At 39.5% G+C, this 20,427-nt stretch overlaps 1 protein-coding gene across 2 annotated transcripts in view; it reads right to left on the bottom strand.

Annotated features, from left to right (window-relative positions):
* Positions 1-268: 268 nt before the first annotated feature.
* Positions 269-20,427, bottom strand: part of ADAM22 (ADAM metallopeptidase domain 22) — a 125,419-nt gene continuing 105,260 nt past the window's right edge. Inside the window, exons 27-32 of one of the 2 annotated variants that reach the window (XM_030445906.1) lie at positions 18,312-18,412; positions 17,682-17,748; positions 14,599-14,709; positions 12,396-12,482; positions 4,448-4,571; positions 3,586-3,696 (exon numbers count right to left, since the gene is read on the bottom strand). In XM_030445906.1, the coding sequence (XP_030301766.1) occupies positions 3,676-3,696; positions 4,448-4,571; positions 12,396-12,482; positions 14,599-14,709; positions 17,682-17,748; positions 18,312-18,412 (511 nt within the window). In that variant the 3' untranslated portion in view covers positions 3,586-3,675. Of the gene's footprint in view, positions 3,697-4,447; positions 4,572-12,395; positions 12,483-14,598; positions 14,710-17,681; positions 17,749-18,311; positions 18,413-20,427 lie in introns of both variants that reach the window. The other variant, XM_030445905.1, reaches the window with a different exon arrangement.

Here is a 20,427-nt window from a genome sequence, read left to right as displayed (position 1 = left end):
TGAGTACATCAGCTTTGCAGCTTCAACAGCTCCTAAATCAGGAACAAAACTCTCAAGTCATTTGGAAATAGCTGTCTTCAGGGTTAAGTCACACTTCAAAGCAGATAACAGTGACAACTTCATACCTTATGCAGAGATAGGATGTATAAAATTAAGAACTTTTAAAAAAAACATTTAAATAAAGCAAAAGCATATTTAAATTATCAATCACAACCGTTTCTGGTGAGCTGCCTAAATATGTTCACCAAAAGTCTGTAATAAGAATTCTCGAAGTGTTTATGCCAAGAAATTCAGAACTAGAAGGCCCATTTTTACTTTTTAAGCTGTGAAATCATTGTGCAGCAATATTATTTGGATATAATCTCTGTTTTCCAGTCTCCATCAGTTAGTCATATTAACTTTATTTTAATTTATACAAGATTCTTTTCCCACATGTTGAAATACATATGGACAGGTCCTGTGTTCATCTGGACAATTACTTCTGATGCATTGAGAAGAACTGATAGCTTCCCCACTTCAACAGGCATCTACAGCACAGCTGGCAATAACCAGTGATTTTATTAAAATAAAAATAAAATAAAAGCATAAGTCTCAATGACTCTGAGTGATCTTAGTGATAACAAAAGTACACTATTTTAGACTGGATGAGGTATTACATGGCAATTTATATTGCTCTTGCAAGAGTAACTAAGTACAGCGGAAAAAATATTTGCAATCTTCAAGGTAATTAATCTGGCAGCTTTCCAACACATCACATTCTAGAAGAAGGAACCCAGAAGGTAAGCAAACAGCTTCTCTCTTTGAGCTTCACTGGCTTTAGAGGCTCCCGCAGCCCAGCCAGCTCAGGTTTTGTGCAATGGCAAGGTCTCCAAGTTACCAACTAGATGCAAAAACTCACATCCTGTGATTTTCTCACTCTAGCCCATCAAAGGGAAAGTCAATATTTATTTAACTTAAACTTAGTACTCGTAACTGGACTTCCAGTCACTACATATCTCCAAATGTGAAATGCTAAAATTACACTACACACAAAACTGTACCATCATATGCTACAAATGAATGACACCAAAACAAGAGTGGAGCTGAAAGCATATACTACAATGAAAATAGTCAGAAGAGCCATTTGTTTGCAGAACAACAAGCTATGAAAACTACACAAATAGCCAGTATGTTATATCCAGTTCAGTCTGCCAAATTTTTGTTTCTTGATAAGGCAAAATGGAAAGGGAAGAGTAAACAGTGGTAAACATAAAATATGCACAGAAATTTAACAGGGTTCTTCAAAATTACATGCTAGTTTGTATCCAAACAAAATACCATAAAAGGCACATGATGAACAGTCCAGTTACTAAAGACAAGATACTAATATAGGAGGGAAGAAGAGTAACATAGCAGCTGTTGGGTTAGCATAATGTCCTAATATGGGTGAACTTCTTGAGAGTTGTGCTCAAAGTCCACTGAAATCAATAAAACACTGATTTCACATGCTTATGGCTCAGGCCCTAATTTCATGAGCTGTACACTACTATCTTTAATTCGGTTACTTACTCTCAAAGTAAATGTTTGCAAAAAATACTCTTTAGTGCTGATGGATATTTACTCTTCACAAAAGTGCAGAATCTTTTCCTAAAGTAATTACAAGTGACTGCATCCACTTACACTCACCCATATTTATCTTTTTCCAAAATACTTACCAGGATCTGTCGATTGTGACGGAAAACCATTTGAACTCCAAGGCCAATATTTTGTCCTAGACACAGTCTAATCATAAAATATAGTGCTTTTAAAAATATTACATACTTTACAGGTGCTGACATCCTTAAACATTTCTTAATGTTTCTTACATGTATTTGACTTTATCGAGAGACTTAAAAAAATATATTAAAAGGCTGCAAGTGTTGTGTTCAATTACTAAAGGAAATACATGAAAGAGGTAGAAGATTCAGAAACACCGTAGATGTTCCCACCACAATAATGTCTAATTGATCATATGGCTGTTGGGCAAAGTATTAAAGTGCACCACGCAGAATTAGATGTTTTATTCTGAAATGGTACTACCTGAAGCTAGGAATTAGTCACTTTTGGAAAGCTGGAGAATTATAAACTGATTAAATATACTCCAGTTTCTTACTGACTGAAAATTTCCAATCCAAAGACATTTGGTTTACAATGACCTTTTGAAGTCTCAGGTGTTAAAAATTTAGTCATGTACTTATAGACAAGATTAACAGCTCCATGGTAAAGGGTTCATTTGTCCCGTGTGTCCCCCTCCCATTTTTTTTTTCAGGATAAACTCCCTTGTATTTAGTGTAAGCCCCCAAAAATTGTCAAAGAGGCTTCAGGGGCAGTAAGCACAGTATTCAAGCGCATGGTAAAGGAGATCACAGAACAAATGAAAATTAAAAGTCAGCAATGACAATGGCCACTTGCCCAGCACTGTTACTATCTAGTGAAATTGTTATACTTCTCATAAGCTATACCTTGCCATCTAAAACAGTGTCTGAAATGCTCTATCAAAAATACACAGGAATTCTCAACAGAAGGACTTCACATCACCACATCCTGAATTGACAACATAGAAGTATTACCAAATGTCCAGGAAGCTTGGACTGCACATTACTTAAAGAAAGTCCTCATCATCTGCCTACTCATTCTTCATCACATCTGTAGATGATACCCTGGTCATCTCACCAAACAATGGATTTTGGCTGGTTCCTCTTAATGATGATTTAAGAAAAAGTGCTGCTGAACTGGTTTCTGCAGTTTACGAGACAACTCAGATTGTCAAGACATACTGAAAAGATAGTACAGATTTTGGTCAAACACCAGTTTCTCAGAGACATGGTTTTATACAGTAATGTACTTCCTGTATTTCCAAAGCTGTCTGCTCGTAATGTTAGAAAATTTGAATTGTGATGTTTGTCATGACTGTTTCTTTAGGCATTTGGCAAGATACACATATATAACAGCTGTTTTTGACATTATCAAATGTTTACATATATACAGTCTGTATACTGAGATTATAAACATGTAAGGTTAAAAAAAAGATAGAATTCTTGTTTTTTTGACATTTGTGTCAAATAGTTGCCTTCCAAAGCTTGAAATCCTGTCAGAAAATAAATCCTATATTTCTTACTCCTGCATGCTAATTTCTACTACAGTAAGTTGTTTTCCCTTACATGTGGAAAGTAAAGAACACAAGGTTCATGCATACAGCGTACAAGTTTACATCGGTTGTGCTCTCCAGGAGGCGCGTTCCCAGTTCCACTCCGGGCTGACTCAGGACAGTGTTAAAACAGAGAAAAACCCCTCGTATGCAGGATTGACAAACAGCCTGCAGGTGGGACTGTAGGTAAGTATATCTGTCATCATGTGGAACAGGTCCAAACTAATCCTCTTTTATTTATTATGCTTTTGGTTGTTCATAAAATCCGTAAGATACTAGTCAACAAAAAAACCCCAAAAACAACAACAAAAAAAAACCCCAAACAACAACAACAAAAGACTGCTTGTTTCCCTTTCAGATGAGAGGAGATTCTCACTGTGGCCACGGGCACCTCTGTTGATCTTTTCAATTGCCTGAAGAGCAGATGAATGTGCAATGACTCAGTGATGCTGAGTTTCTATAAAATTCGAAGTAAACAGTTCTGATGTCACCCCAGGAAAACAGTGCAGCTAAATGGATGTCTCCCATAGCTGAAGAAGGGGAAAAGGAACATAAACACATATTGAACACCAAAATAATACAAACTGTTACCCAAACAGTGTGAGAAGCTTTTTTGAGGAACTACATCTACATCACTTGGATCACTAAGGCTATGTTCTTGATCTCTTCCCAGCCTCTGGTCAGTCTCTGTTCTGACCATAAGGTCAGCAGGTGGTCTAAAGCACTCACTTGCAGCCAGCAAAGTAAATGTCCATGGCTGGGAGTGCAGCAAGTTTGAAGGAAGAATGTCAGTGTAGTAACCAATTTATACTAGAGAGTTTTTAACCTTATGATTACATTAACTAATACTAGTGTACAGATAATTTCCTACTCTCTTCTGCCTAACTCTACTCTGAGCAGCTACAATTGTCTCTGAACTGACAGAGAGGAAGCAACAGCTAGTGTTTCCTTCCAACAGCAGCTGGAAATCAATCCCTGTGGAGAAGTATCACTATCCACAGTATGTTCCAGCAATTCCTGGATACCCTGGAGGGGTCCAGGGTGGGCTCAGGGCATGCAGCAGGAAAGTCCCTCCAGGTATGCAAGGCTTGCTTGATGCAAGCCCTCCACACTCTCCTTGGGAATGGAACTTGCTCAGCTTCAGCAGCTTCTGGAGTTAAGGCTACAATGAAAATGCCACTGCTGCTCTCACTGTTAGTCATAGCTATTGATACACAACCCTTTCCTTTTGAAAAATCCCCAGTAAATCTGACAAAATGAAGAGAGAAGAGGAACATGTACCCTGGCACTTTGCCTGTTGGCTTTTTTCTCCTCATCAGGAAGTGGTGGCATCGGGTAAGGGTATTTTCTGCTGGAAGCAATAGATCCGGTGGATGAAGATGGAGACTTTGCAGGAGACAGTGTCCTGAGATGTTGAAACACACAAAATAAATATGATGTCTTCAGGTCCTAACACTGCAACAGCAACTGCCATTACTCTGAAGCTTGGTTCAGAACCAAGTATATAGCTTATTCTTAGCTCAATATTGGGAGGATAAAGTTGTTTGCTCAGTAGTCTAATTCATTATATGAATAATGGTATTTTTAGTTTTCAGGAACACTGGAAGAAAAAAAAAATCCTACATCTTAGTAGAATTGTATTGCATAGCAAAAATGGTTTCTTAGCTGCTTTATATGGTACTGTAATTAAGCATTATAAAGTTAACAAAACAAATCTGCAATTGAATAAATACCAAACTAAAAGATAGACATGGCATTATGAAGCAAAAATAGTAACAGTGATTGTATAAATAGAAGCTGAACGATGTCTTCTGCCAGTGACTAAATAGCAATTGTCAGTGTCTTTATGTATACCTTACACATCTCCTATATTGATACAAACATAGCAAATAAATCTCTTATTTTATAACACATTTATTTACACAAATGCATGCACTTGGAGGCCAAACTGTTAGTTGTGAAATAACAAAGGCATATACAAAGTGCTAATAACAAATTATTAGACATGCAAGCATCATACAGTGCATATTGTTCCAGCCAAAGAAAGAGTCTGATGAGAATATACAAAAATGGACTGATTAGTCAATGGCAATCAGCATTTCTGTACAAGGTGAGTAGAGTAAGCAGGAGCAAGTAAATGTTTGTATCACATGAAAGGCATTATTTTCATGTCAATAAGGCAGTAGCACATTATTGACTGAAATTTTATACCCAAGAAAAACTTATACTTCTGTTTTGAGATTCTGCACTTTTCCCACTTGAGAGGTTCCTATTTGGCTCTAAATCAGGGCAGAATAAAAAGGGGGGAAAGCCTCAAAGTACAAAAATTGAAGTACCCTGGCCTTCTTGGTCTGTGGACTGAAGGCATTTTTCAAAGGAGGCCTCCCACTAGTGCAGCCACATCACCCAGACCCTCCCTGAGCACAGCTACCTCCTACCTTCAGAACTGAACACACCCCTGCAGATGAAAGGTTTCTCTCAGTTTCTACAGACAGCTCTTCCAAGCCCCTCAGCTGCAGCAGAAGGCTGCATGTTGGGCAGCTGCAGACCCCAGTGATGAGCACCACTGCCAAGTGCCCCAGAAGCCACCTCTGGCAGACAGCCCTGTATCTCTGGGCCTGGGATTTAAAGGATTTCATCTAGAGAGGATTGCAAACAAGGCAGGAACCCTTTTCTGTTTTGAATTGTTTACTATCTCTACTGCTAAGTGTGATTCACCTCTACATAATTATTGTTATTTTATTTTGGACTAGTGTATAACTTTGCTGTGTCTGTAGCTACCTGCAACAGCACCCTCCAACAGCACCCTCTCTTGTCTCCCATACAAACAATGATGGATGGTAGCCACAAGCAACAAGGTGTCAATGGAAATTATACAGTGAGAGTTCTCCAATCTGACTCACAATGCTCATGTGGTACCCTCTGAGTGCAACAGCACTTAAAAGATTTAGGTTGGTACGATTATCCAAACATGAAAAAGTACATTTGCACATGCACTTTGATCACCCCTTAAGATGAACTGGACACATATGAATGTTTTCAGGAAGAAAATCTGAAACACCTAGTTCAGTAGAAGAACATGGGTTTCACATGTCCAGCATCATAGATCTGGGCATCAAACTGCATATGCAAGAAAACAGGCTATTTAAAAAATTTTTTTTTAAAAATCCAGGTTCTCAACAGTGCCCTGCTGGTCACTAGCCATACAAGTCCTCTCATCTCTTCACACACTTGGACTGAAAAGGATCACTAATAAACTATTAGTGTATCTAGAATGAAAAAAATTAAGGAGAAGAGGAACAGGGGAAGATAAGCAGGTTTTGTGTACCATTAGTAATGCAATTATTTATGATTTTTGCTCCAAAGCTGCAGTAGAATTTAAAATCTTTAGGCTTAAATTTATAAACAATGCATCTGGAACAAGTAACTGTGATATTAGACCTGACTTGGCAAGTTCTATCAGAAATTTGTTTATATAGGTACCACAGCCAGGAGACGGCACACAGAATGAAGGCTTTTCCTTGCACCACAAAAAGGCACAATATTGTCTCCTGCACATGAAAGGCTCTTCCCATGGGCTATTTTGGGCAATACAAAAGAAGGCTACGGTGAGAGGGAAAGTTGTGACCAATCTACCAGTCCATCAGCCTCAGCATGTGATGCTGGGAGGACTGATAACCCCCTAAGGATGGGGCATCATGAACATTTTCCTCTGATCAGGATCCCAAACTAAGCCTTCAGCCAGGCAGCTTTGCACCACTTACTCAATCGCAATGCTGCTGCCTTTTCAAAAGATTGTGAATCCCAAAACTGCACTGCAGCTGCCTACATATCCCTCTTTTCAGTCCCTTTTCACATTGCCTGCTCAGCTATGGTTTGCACACCTGGTGTACACATTGCTGCTCACCTGTACATGCAAAGCTACAGCCAAATACATCAAGAATGCAGTTGCACACTTACAGAAATGACCTTGCCCTCCCCTCATAGGGTCTCACCCCTTATTTCTGCTCCACAGTTATGTGCTAGGTTTTGTCACCTTTAGTACCATCTACTATGAAAACACATCACCACTAAGTGTGTGCTCACAGATCTTAGGATGCATCTTGTGTCATATGCGTAGTCATTTGAAGTGGTTTTGATCACCCTCCAGATTATGCCCTGCAACTGTGTATGTGCTGTGTATCCCAGATTTACATATACTTTAAATGAGAAAGAGCCAGACATAACCTTTCTCATTTACAGGATGGAAGAAAGACAGCATTCAGGGACACTTGCGGGAAATGCTGGGGTTAAAGGTAGGGAAAACATTGCAGTTTTGGGCAAGGGTGGGATTCATTTAGCTTTCACTGGGGTTTTAGTTCTCCTGCTATCAAATCCATTAGCTTTCATGCCAAATGTTGTTTCCTTATGGAATTTATACAAGAAACTAACGCTGCATTCTGGCCTGTACACAACACAACTGAGATTCCGAGGTTTACCTGCCAACCCCAAATGAAGCCATGCATTCCAACACGCTGCAAAAAATCTGATTTCTGACTAGAAAACAAGACGTAGTGGCTACTTTGCATCCATCTTTCTGTCCTGGAAGCTGAAACTTTGAGTGCAGGGAGACCATGCTGGGATCCACAACAAACCACTGCAGCAGCAGGAGGACATCTGCATGAGCTCTCCCGCAGCTGGGCACCTGCATGCTCTGCCTTCTCCTCACCTGAACTGGGAGGGTTGACTCACAAGAGACAATGGGAAATGTGTCAGCTTGTCACACAACTAAACATCTTGCAAATTCTAAATCAATTACTAAACATCTAAATCATCTAATTACTAAACATCTAAATCTAAACATCTTGTCATTTCAGCTGAACTCAAGGCAGGTGGCCCTGAAAGACCCAAACTGCTCATAAACTGTGCTTGTTTGTTTCACAATTGAAACTATTTAATGAAACTCAATTAACATTCAACCTGCTGAAAGCATGGCCAAATGTAGATACCATCAGCCCAAGCTGACCTTTGCTGCAAAGGGTTCAGCTCTATGTAGGACACCAACAGCCTAAATTATCCTACATTAGGAAGTTGGGATCTTGTTAAACACTGAAGTGGCTAAATATTTTAACATTTTAAATGCAGTTTCTTTTAAAGCCTCTCATGTGCAAGTTTCTTCAAGAGAGTGCAGCAGCAGAGGGCAGACCCAGCTCCTGGGGGGCTGCAGAAGAGACAAAGGCTGTGGCTTGAGCAGCCCACTTCAAACACTGCACAGTGGTGCTCCAGAAGCAGACACATGCTTCAATGATCTCTTCTCCTTCACTCTTGAAATGAAATCCTGATTCTACTGATGTCTATGGCACTTTTTTCATTGTCTGTCAACATGGCCAAAATTTCACTTTGGTTGTAATGGGAAAAACTCTTCTTTGTCTTTAAGCATGGTGTAAAGCTGCCTCAGTGACAGCAGGGAGCTACAGACTGGTACGGCTCTGGGCCCTGTGGGATGCTGAGCTGGAAGGCACTGGACCTACTGGAGCAGCACAGCCACCTCTGGCTAATGGTCAGCTGAGGAGGAGCCAAGAAGAAATCAAGGAAGAAGACAGCAGGAACACCAAAGCACATTAAAAATAGGAGGGAAATGATAGCTTGTCATGTCCTGACTTTCATGCCCCTTGCCAGTGCCCTTCTGACTTGGGGTGGCCATTTTCCTTCTGGGTATGTGTCCTGGGTCTCTAATAACCCTGTTATGTTTATAAACTATTTTTATACTTAAGCAACTCCCATAAAATCTAAGTTACTGTAAATATTTTATTTAAATCAAATGTAGAAGCTCAGTGCTTCAGGTGACTTCTAGTCTTTTTTGTCTGTAATTATCTACAGAAATGCCATCTTTGGGGATTCTGGCAGTTTATTTTCTGATACTACCATGGTTACTGAATCTTTTAAGATACAGTGAGGGTTTTGAGTTATCCTTAACTATCTTTCACAAGGTCAGTCTGGGCACTAGCCACTGTAATTGGCAATAAGAAAAATAAACAGTAGTAGCACACTAGTAAAAAAGCATCTCTTGCAGCAAAGCAAGAAATCAGGGAAAGGTTTTCTGCCTGGGGATATTGCTGGGGATATGCAGCTACAGCCTGGAATGCAAAATTAAAATCTAGCCCACACTTTGTGCAGGAAAATGAGGGGGTTTTTCAGCTATTGTTTTCCTATAGAAGAAAATCCCACATCTGGGAGCTTTCTGGCACCAGAGGCACAAGCTACTATTATTATTATCATTAATAAAAAGTAATTATATAGAAATACCCATCAGACTTGTAGACTAGAAAAAAATATTAATAACTAAGACCCCAGGTGTCAGGAAGACAGATTTTGATTTATACTGGTTTTTAAGCTAATGGAGAAAGTCTCTGTAATGACTAATATCTCTATTTGCTGAAAATCTGCAATGATCCTCAGAATTGTAGGAAGTGTTTTTATCTTCTTTCCCAATTCTCCTTCAACTCTACCTGAAGCATCACCAGTCATCAACACACTATTCCTAAAACTATAGGGAGACAAGCAAAACAGCACTGTTACTTTCAGGACATCTTTAAAAGAAAAGAAAAATCTGAGCTAATTATCCGGTGTAAATGTCTCATCCTGGGCTATGTTTCCTAAATGTAGTATCAGCTGGACAGTCTGACTTCAGCCTGCTTTTCTGCTTTTTCAAACAAGATTTGTTTTGTTTTGTTCATTAATCACTTCACAGGCTCAAAATCCAGCCATATGGTGTTTTGACACACTGTTCTTAGGAACAATGTTTTCCAGTTTGTGACAGTTTAACCAAAATTGCGCCTGAGTTTTGGGGAGAAACTTTTCAGTTCAGCCTTTCATAAGCCCATGGCAACTCCTCCCAGAGCAGGATCTGATCCTTCACCTTCCATAATATGCCCGCAGAATACTTCCCATGGTTACCTCAATCAATTAGGACATTAAAGTTTCTAAATTTATACTTGTTTCTATCTCATTTCTAAAGCTACCGATGCAGGCAATGATTACTAAGCTTTTACGGTATAAAATTCTTCATTTGTTTTATCTCTGCTGATATACAGTCCTTAAAACTCACATGGGTCAGCTTAATCCTCATCTACATTTTAAAAATGCTTGGTTTATCTCAAGCACAGTTCGAAATATGACTCAGTAAGTGCTAAAGATGAAAACCCTGAGGGGTGTGGTACAGTCCCATTATTTAATCCAGTTACTAAATCAAGATATACTGCTAGTAAAGATGAAAGCCAAATTAAGAGTATCCAAACAGGAATTCAAGCCTGTCTATCTAAACCATTTGAAGTAACATCTTTCAAATTAGTGCTATATTCATATTCCATCCATGTCTCTGTTAACTGTGGTCACAGGGCTTCTAATACAAACACCCTGAAAGACATCTATGGGGTTAGGTTAGGTGTGTGACTGATGGCCTTGCCTTGAGCAACAAAGGTTCAGAGAGTATTCTTAGGAAAAGGTTTGCTAATAAAAAACCCCTCACTTCTAGTGTGAGTTTTCCTTGTTTCACCTTCCAGTGACTTCTGGTTGTTATCAGTCTTGGTCTGCTAGTTTAAAGGACATCCTGCAAAGATTTTACTCCATATACAGCTATGAGGATATTATGATCAGCTGAATATTTGGCTGCTCCATTAAACTGAGCAGCTTGAGGCCCTGCAGCCCCTTCTAAGGTTTCGCTGGGCTTAACCCTCCCTGGTTGCTGAACATGCTAATTGAATTGTGGACACCAGAACTGGATCCTATATCCCAATGGTAAAACCACCAGACTCAACACACCCTGCTTGAAAGTCCAAGTATCACCACAGAGACCAGGCTGATACCAGCTGGCACAATCACAACAACCTTACAGCACAACCTTAAGCTGTGTGTCAGGAAGACACAAGGAAGTCTTGTTCAGGACGGAGACCAGGACTGACAGGCTTCACCTCATTTGCCCTCTTTGTTCATTGAAAAGCCTTTCTGTAACTTATACTATGATTTAAGAGTTATTGAAAGCAAACACAAATGGCTCTAAAAAGTGACAATTTTATGCTTTAGGACTTTGAGACACATTTAGTTCTAAAAAAGACTAAAGTCCAACTCTGTTATTTATTATCTGCCAATACTATTATTGGAATAGAGGTGTTTCCTTCGCATCTTGTGATACAACTCCATCACAGGTTGTTTCCCCAAAGACATACTGGACATATTTAGAGCATGTTTCTGCCCTTTAGCACTATTATTAGGTCTCATAATGTACTAAATTATTGTTCTATTCTGTTATTCTATTTACTCATCTTACCATTCTTCACTGTTTTGGTTAAAGATTTTGCTTTGTATTCTTTTTCTCTGTGTTTTTATAATTTTTCTTTTGGCTTCATTTGTGATGTGTCAGCTTGCAGCTGCATCATTTTTTTTCATGTTTATATTATTTGTCATAAAATGTTTCTCATTCTCCGCTATGCTAGATGATTTTTTCAGCTGATTGCAACTTCTGTCTCAGCTGTGGAATCATGCCTTCTGAGAATCTACTAAGATGTTCTCAGTCTCATGATTCATGTATAACAGGGAGGCCAGCCTTGTGAACATTTCTTCTCTTTAACTTGAAACGTATCTGATAACACACACCTTCCCCACTTAAAAAGAAGTGATGTTTTTGGCTGAACCCTACACTCACTTGTAACAGATTCATTAGTGGTTTGATAAATAGAGCACAGAGTATATTCTCATACATTTCATTTTCCAATTACAATATTAATTATTTTGATGTATGCTGTGGGTAAAGTACCATTACTTTTTATTCTTTTTTTCATTTAAATTTAGTATGCACCATATAAGACAGTGGGTAGAGTCAATGTGTTACGAAACCACTTGCTTCAGTAAATTACAGTCTATTTAAGTTAATACTACTTTATTAGTGATAAATATGTCTCATGCCCATAAAACACTACTTGGCATAAAATGATGAGAAAGCTACTACAAGCTCTAGATGGTGGTGGGAAAGCATGCACTACACAGACCCTTTTCAATGGCTTCATTAAAACATTCAGAAAAATAATCGTAAATTGCACATGAAGCCAAAAACAGACATCAAAATGCAGCAAAAGAAGAGGGGCCCTTTGCACCTACAGTAACTTGTATTGATTTATACAAGGTAGGAGTCCCAAGATATTTGTATATGCTGGAACAACTCTTAAAAATGATATAGAATTAATTTACAAAATACCTAAAGTATGGTCCTTCAGTGTTTTTATTCACATCTTCTACCCACTTAGCTACATTATATTCTCTTTTGAACCATGGGTTTAAATACCTGCAGAAAGCAATGGAAGGAACAGAGAAAGCAGAAGAACAAGAATAGAAAATCTGAGAACACACAGCACAAGCTTAGCAAGGATGTCTTCATCCCCAAAATGCAAGTGAATATGGCAAATAAATCAGTATGAATGTTGGGTGAGGACTAGGCAACGTGTACAACTGCATGAGAAATCTGACCTACAACAAGACTCATATGTTTGATTATTACGGAAACTCTTTGGGATACATTATTCATGGAATGTCTTAAGGGTAAAATTCACTCCTATGCAGAGGGCCAGCATTAAACTCATGGTTTCAATTAGTATCATCATCTCAGAATAAGGATGAAAGGAGTATTTTGGCTCCAATCCTGTAGTTTGCTTGTTGAGGACAGAAATTTGCAGCCATCTAGAATGAATTGCAAGATAATAGCTTAATTAGCAAAGGAACTTGAGCTTGGCCATTTCTACAGGAATGAATTTCAGCCTCGGTGTGTTAAAAGGCTTGAAACATTTGCCACTACAGCAGCAATCTTTACACTTATGTGCAAGTAACCCTCTGATTTTTCAGTAATTGCTTAATTTGGTAGGACCACAAGGAGCTTTAATGGAGGCGGGCTGCAGAGTTATCTCGCATTTTACAGAAGCAATCTTGATACCAGACCACACTTTTTAGGAAAAAACCTCTGAGCTGCATACCCATATTAGTTACAAGAAAACTATGAAATAAAAGATGTTTAATTATCTGACAGTAGTATTAGCAGGGAAGAAGAAAAATTTTTTTGTAACTGGTTTCTCTTAGCCCTCAGTAAAAAGATTAACAAATTCCTCCCCCTCTGTCATGTTAAGCTAAAAGGGCAATGTAGAAACAGATTTCTGCCTAGTCCAATTTAAAGACCATTCTTGTTGAATAAGAATAGCAACAGTTTAATGATATTTGTGATCACCACTTTTAATAATAAAGACCAGCACACTCTGAAATAAGAAACAAATTGTAACCAAAGAAAAAGGGAGAGAAAATTATTTTTTAAGTTATTTTTAATATTTCTGGGCCAGTTCTCACCACCCTTACTTATGAGCGATACTCCAATGACCTCACACATGGGAACAGGCCTTGCAAGGGATTGCTCAGATGAGTAAAGATCAGGCCAGATCATGTCATTAAAGCCCCACCATGTTTCAAACCTCATTGACGACAAAAACAGCAGCACTTTTCCAACTTCTTTTGCTCCTTTTTTGCTCTGGAACATCTCCTCCCCACCCCGCACAAGCACAGCCACAGCCCTCAGAAAGTACTCGCCCTCAGCCACAAGTGCTTCTAAGTAGCTTCCTCAGCTTACTTATTTATCAGTAATTAGGAGTGCTTGATGCTTTCCAGCTTGGGGTCTTAGAGGAAGAAAATGTCAGAAGGGGTAGCGCAGCAACAGATGAACCACAAGTGGAGCAACAGGCTGACACCAGCACCATCAGGAACTGATAAACTTCTGAGTTAGCTTTAATTGTAGATGCAACCACACATTTTCTTGTACTTGCTGCAGTGCTTCTGACTTGCTTTTTGATCATTGGAAAGGGTCTTTTGGTAAACATGAAACACTCCCAATCTGGCATCCTGCATTAGATAACCAAATGTAACGTGGTATCAAAGCATGCAGTTGTTGCACAACCGTGCTACAGGACTTCCTGGGTCTGGTTGTACTACAGACCGTTGCTCACCACCTCAATTCATCTGTTACAAAAAGGTTAAACTCAAGTTACTGCAGACCACTACATGATACCATTAGAAAGCTTTCAGGCTGATTTTCCTGGCCACATGTTCATTAGAGAAGGCCGGAATCCACATTTGCTTTGAGAAATTCCTGTTTGAAACACAGGTGTCCTTATACGTAAGCCTATAGCTAGGATCAACAGCTCGATTTGGCTTGTAGCGCAACATGCAACAAGGCAAAAGACCTGGGCTCAAGACTAATCACACTCCTCAGGCTGGCAAGGAGGAAGGTTAACTAGCACTGCATCAGCAGGAGCACCTCCAAGCAGTCATGGTGTTTTGCCACAGTGAAACTATTGTATACTGAGGGAGGGGATTTTTCCCGGGATAAAATGGCAGCCCAGAATGCAGGGGCAGGTGAGACTGACCTGTGATCCCGACTCCCTGTTTGGGGGTGGTCAGAACCCCCTGGGCTTATGCCTTGGGACAGGATTTGGTGGGCGAGTGAAAGCCCAGGCTCAGATGCATGGGTTACCCTGCTGCAAAAAGACAATATATAACAGAAAGTCTAAGCCAAAGATGTTTGTATCAGTTATAACAAAAAAAATGAGGAAGACAAATGCTTATAGAAAAAGCAGTGCAAATTAGCAAAGGTCAGAATTGCTGTTTGGCAAAAAGCCCATTCCCAGGGACCTGTTTTGACATAAGCTCCCAATTCAACTGTCAGCTTATTCAGAAAAATCTCGTTATAAATTCTGGATAATTCTTATTGATTTTAATAGAAAACTTGGTTTTTTCCAGCTATTTCATCAACCCTGTTTGTGAAAAAGCTGCAGAAACATTTGGACTGTTGGCATTCCTTCTGTTTGAACTGAAGCATCTGGCTGCTAAAGAACATGAATTTTGTTTTAAAACACACAGAAACAATTTAAAATGTCCCAGCAGTCTCCACAAAGCTATACCCTTAGCAGAAGCCTTGTTCACATATCTGTTAGGTACAAGGGGTCACACAAAGGTGTGAGCAGTACACTCTTCAGGAAGTGCTCAACTGCTTGCAACCTTCCTGTCAGTGCTGTTTGTGAGTGATGCAGAGCTCAAACTTTGCTCAGTGTTTAAGAAATTTTGTTTAAATTATTAATAGCACAACTGTATCTGGTGCTTGGTTGTATATATAAAAAAAAAATCTTGGCATAATACGTGCAGTTATTGAAGACATGCAAACATCAAATACTTCTATAGACAACTGTACTAGTGCACACCTGCTTTTAAAAAAATCCTAAATTCTGCACAAGGCATAACCCAAATTAGCCCAATTTTCTAGTGGTTAACTATGCTGTTTCTACTACTAACAGGGAAGACCCTTTTCTTCCATCTCAACTGTGCTTCATTGGACTCTCAGGGGCCACACAGGTGGACTTGCCAAATGCCATCCACTGCTTCAGAACAGATTGCAGGGTTCTTCTACATCTCCAAGAGAAAGAAGGTAAATTTATCTGGAAAAAGCCTCCATGTATTCCGAGGCATCCTGAAAACAGCAGGTGTTGCTTTTTGTTTTCCTAATGAGTAAATTGCTGGCCACAGTTCGATCATTCTCAGTCGATTTTCTCCACTCATAAAGGAAATCATCCCTCTAACTAGGGCCACTGGGCACACTCAGCAGTTCTCTCCATTCCCCACCTAATCAGCACAATATGTGGATCATTCCGTGGAAACCCTCTAAGGTTACAGGCTTGCCGAGGAGACTCAGACAAGCCATGCAGTCCTATACAACCCAAGACAAACCCCACCAGGAGAAGGAGTGTTTTCTGGCCCAGTAGGTCTCTCCCAGGAGCACATGCTTCATCTCTAATAAGATGCTGCACAGCCCTTAGGAAGTAGAAGCCCCCCGGCTCTAGCACCAGGACTGCTGCTGGGTTGAGAGACAATACCATGTAGCAAGAAGGAAAGCAGAGAATTAGGTAGAAATTCAGGGGAACTTTTAAAAGAGAAAAAAGTATACAGGGAAAATATTTCCAACTCACTCTGTCTACCCTGTCTACTCCAAGCAAATTTATAAAATACAAGCTGAGCAGCGTAGAGGAAAAAAATACTCTTCCTGTGCAGTTACACTCACTCTAAGCTAAAAAAACCTAACCTGGTTTAATTCCTCCTGGACCAATCCAGCCCAAATACACACTTCATTAACATAAACTCCTTTAACAAGTCTTGTTTAAGAAATACAATTTGGAAAATTAAGGGAAGCACTGATCAAGCCTCTGAAGAAGATCGTATTTGTATTCTTAGCAATTTGGTCAAACTGTTTTCATCAAACTGGCTCACGCAAAGAGAAAAAGCAAACGAGCAAAATAATGTTCCAGTAACAGTTTATCAGCACAAAGACCAAGAGCACAGAAGCACTTGACAGATAAACTCCTTCAATGGATCTGGGGCTGAAATTTCTGGTTCCCTATTGCCATTTTGACCATGCAATGTTACAATTACAGCATGTATCAAACTACTGTTTCTCTAACTTGCAACAGCATGTTCTCTCTGAACCTTTCTGAGCCTACTCACCTCAAGAGAGTGCACTGCGGGTGCAAGAAAAGTTTCAGAACTCAAAAACCTCAAACTGAAGAAAGCAGGGCCCAGGGAGGAGTTAGCATTATTAGTTTCCAACAGGGTTGGTATCAAGCCCATTTGCCCACAGAGATGCAAAGTTACTATTAATGATACAGGGAAAGGGCACTATCCTGGCCACTGTGGTCAAAGAGGTAATTCCTGTGTGCTGTAGGAACAGGCCAGTGCTTGACAAGGCATTATGCTTCCAGACACTCACTGCTCGTTCACAAAAGGAGCCTGAGCCAGCAGGATTCAGTACATAAGAAAGGCTCTTTCCCTGTGGGGAGTACTGCACATGGGCTCTTTAATAAATATAAGAAACCAATCAATATGGAAAGCAACTCTAAGCCATACTAGGATCAGTTACATCAGCTGCTTAGTAAGAACTCTCATTACCCATTTATTGCAAGACTTACTCAAGACTGGCTGTTTCAGGCTTACAACAATAAACTTCAAGGTACTTTCGAAGTAGACAGATACCTCTCCTAAAACCTCCAGGCAGGTACACAGAGATACAAATCTCTAACTCTGCAATGGCCCAACCCATGGCGAAGACAAGGGTAGGAAACAGCTTATGAGAAATTGAACCAGGATACACTCAGCAATGGCAGTTTACTGTAGACAGAAGCCTGCAGTGATGGTGCAGGCTGCCACCATCATTGGGAATTGCTATGGAAACGACTGTGAGGAAGCCTACATAAAAAAGAAAATTGGTAGTTAATTTTTTTAGGAATACATAGAAAGAGGCTGAAATACATTAGCCAAACCATTTACCAGATTATCAGTCAGCAATCAGAATGGACCACAGAGCAAAAATGCAGCTGTCTGCTTTTGAGTGTGCTTAACTCCATCTACAAAACACAAATATGAAATCTGTTCTTTTTTGGCTTTGCTGTTTTAAATTCAGACTTACTCAGTTGAATTAGACCGTGGCCTAAATCTTTTGCCTCTGACTTTCTTTCTGTTTCCTCCTATATTACCTGAAAGAAATCAAAGGATAAAAACAGATGATAAAAGAACTTGACACTCACCTGCATCTCATGCCAAATTATTTTCTTTTTTGTATTCACAGAAAAGAGTTGTTACCTCATTAGCTTTAATCATTTAGAAGTCACAGGTGAGGCCCCCTTCATTTGTCACAGACAAGATAAACCTTCCACTAAGGTGATCTTTCCCTACTTTTTGCTACAAGTGTGCAGAACAAAAATTTCCTTATTTACAGCTTTCATTTGAGAAAACCACTACACTTCAAGAAAAACACTAAACACTGCCTGAAAATCACAAAAGCTGGCAAGAGCGAACAGACTGCTTCCTCATTTTCATTTTAGCTCGCACTGGAGGAATGGGAGAAATTAAATGTTATTTCTATGTGCAAATAAAAGGTGCTTGTTACAGTGCTTCTAAATCCCAATTCCACGTTAACAAAAATTAGCACAATTTTAAGGAGTCATGCTGCTGTCCTAAGACCAGCCAAACTTTCAGCAGAGCAGCAATGGCCCAGAGGCTGGTTTCCACTGTGGCCAGCACAGAGGTTCACACTTACCTTGCCAAGAATTACTTCTAGGCCTCCCATTTTCACAAATGTCTGAAATATGTTTTGTGTCTGGGATCCTTTCACTCCAGGAATGAGATAATCCATTTGACCTGGAACAGGAGGGCTCAGATGCAGTTATTGTTATGGGTATTGTCTCACATCAACGTCAGGTTCAGAGTCACACTCCCAAGGCCAGTGACATAACACAGCCCAAGGTCTGTCTGCACTAGCAGAGCATCCAGGATTCCTGGTTAAACCCTGCCTGCTTAAACACTTTGCCAGCTGTTCCTGCAGTGGTTTGGTGTATCTGCATTGCAGAGCCAGGTTTCAGCATTGCTTTCTCACACATTTAGTGTGGAAAGCACAAACACAAGCACACATCAGATTTCCAGCTTTACCCCAGCTCTAAGCTGGAAGATCCTCTTCCAACCATGCTCAAGGTGTTTTTTTCATCACATTCTCACCCACTCCCTCCCTGTGCTATTGCAGGACTGCTTCCTTCTATCTACTGTGACAAGTCTCAGGAGTCCAGGAAACTGCAATGAACATCCTCCCACACACAGCTGGTAGCTCCAGTGGAGGGGTAACTGTCTCATTTTCACTAATTATTTTTTTTTATTATATTTTGTCAGCTAGGATATATGTCACTAGGATATGTCACTACAGGATGTAATTTTAATGCCAAACCCAAAGTCAAAACCAGTAGTTATATCTAGATGGTTGGTAGCAACTAAAGTCTGTCTTGTATTCTAAGAGCCAGAGATGGGTGTGGCAAGGTCCAAAAAATGAGGTTTTGGAAAAGGCTCCCTCCTCTTAACTAGAGCTGCTACTGCTCAGCTGTTTGCCATGAGATCTACAATTACTACCAAAAGAGAAGAAATTAAGAGTAAGTTGAAACCTGGTTAGAATAGATGGCTTATTTACTGCAAAGAAGTTTTGAGTAAAGTATCTATTTCTTTAGTTTTAAAGTCTGAATACTCTTGGATTTTTTCAGTCTCTGCTTTCCTTGGAGGGCAGACAACTGACAGATGTTCTTCAGTTTTCAGAAGACCAGGCTAATCACAGCCACGCTGAATTAAGCCCAGGATTTCATTAATTCAAATGAACTCTACAGCAGAAAAGGTCTGGGATTTGAAAGATCTATCAACAGATGGTTTTAATAATCTTCTCCTCCTAGAGGTCTATCTTAAGGTTCAGGAGTGTCTTGCTGCATACCAGTTTTAGTGTTTGTTATTTCATAGCAGGAAGAATTATCAGAAAGTTATCTCTTAATCCTTTAACATCCTAATTACTATGTAATTTCATAACACTTTCCAGCACAGAGAAGCCCAGGCAGCTGGCGGCCTGGTCACTCTAATGGCTGCCAAGAGATATCATCCATATTTACACGAAAAGCAAATCAAGACCAGCTTCTGGTCTTGGCATTAAAATGGGAGGACTGTGTCTGCTCCATCACAACATTTCTGCTATATTTGTCAGACTTACTTTCCAGACGTTACAGTGGCACAACATACCTGAACTGGTGATGAACAAAAGCTCTCTAGTACAGACAGACCTTAGAAGCCATTACATTTTTGGAACAAATAATAAATAGAGACATGGAAGAAATGAAGTATGAAAAGAAACACAGATACTGAATGGAAGAAGACAGACATTAAGTAATATTCATTTAAAACCAAACTTTTTTCCTTAACTGGTATCTGCAGCTGCTTAAACAAAGCTGTGAAAACTTGCTTCCCCAAGACTTTTTTTCAAATTTTATATAAATGAGAAAAGATTCTCCAACATAAACCATGCAACTTTAAGAATAATGCTTGCTCCCCAAAAACAAATAATTTATCCACTCACAAATATAAAAAGCTGAATTTAAAAATTATAATTAATTTATTAATTCTACATTACTACATTTTTCTTAATAACATGTTCATTAGAACAGACTAAATGAAGTTGATCAAGGTGCTATACCCAAAGAGGAAATGTTGCTACAAATTTACCCCTTCTACACATTTCTCTTTATTTTCTTTTAAATTATAAAAAAGGGAACGGTTTCATCAACTGTACAGTTATAAGCTGCTCAGCACTACCAGAACTGACAATTGCAGTTTTCTTACATAGCAGGAGTGTC

The sequence above is a fragment of the Calypte anna genome, chromosome 2 (genome assembly GCF_003957555.1).
Source record: "Calypte anna isolate BGI_N300 chromosome 2, bCalAnn1_v1.p, whole genome shotgun sequence".
NCBI lineage: Eukaryota > Metazoa > Chordata > Aves > Apodiformes > Trochilidae > Calypte > Calypte anna.
The sequence above is the reverse complement of the archived record's forward strand: the minus strand, read 5'-3'. Positions and strand labels throughout refer to the sequence as shown.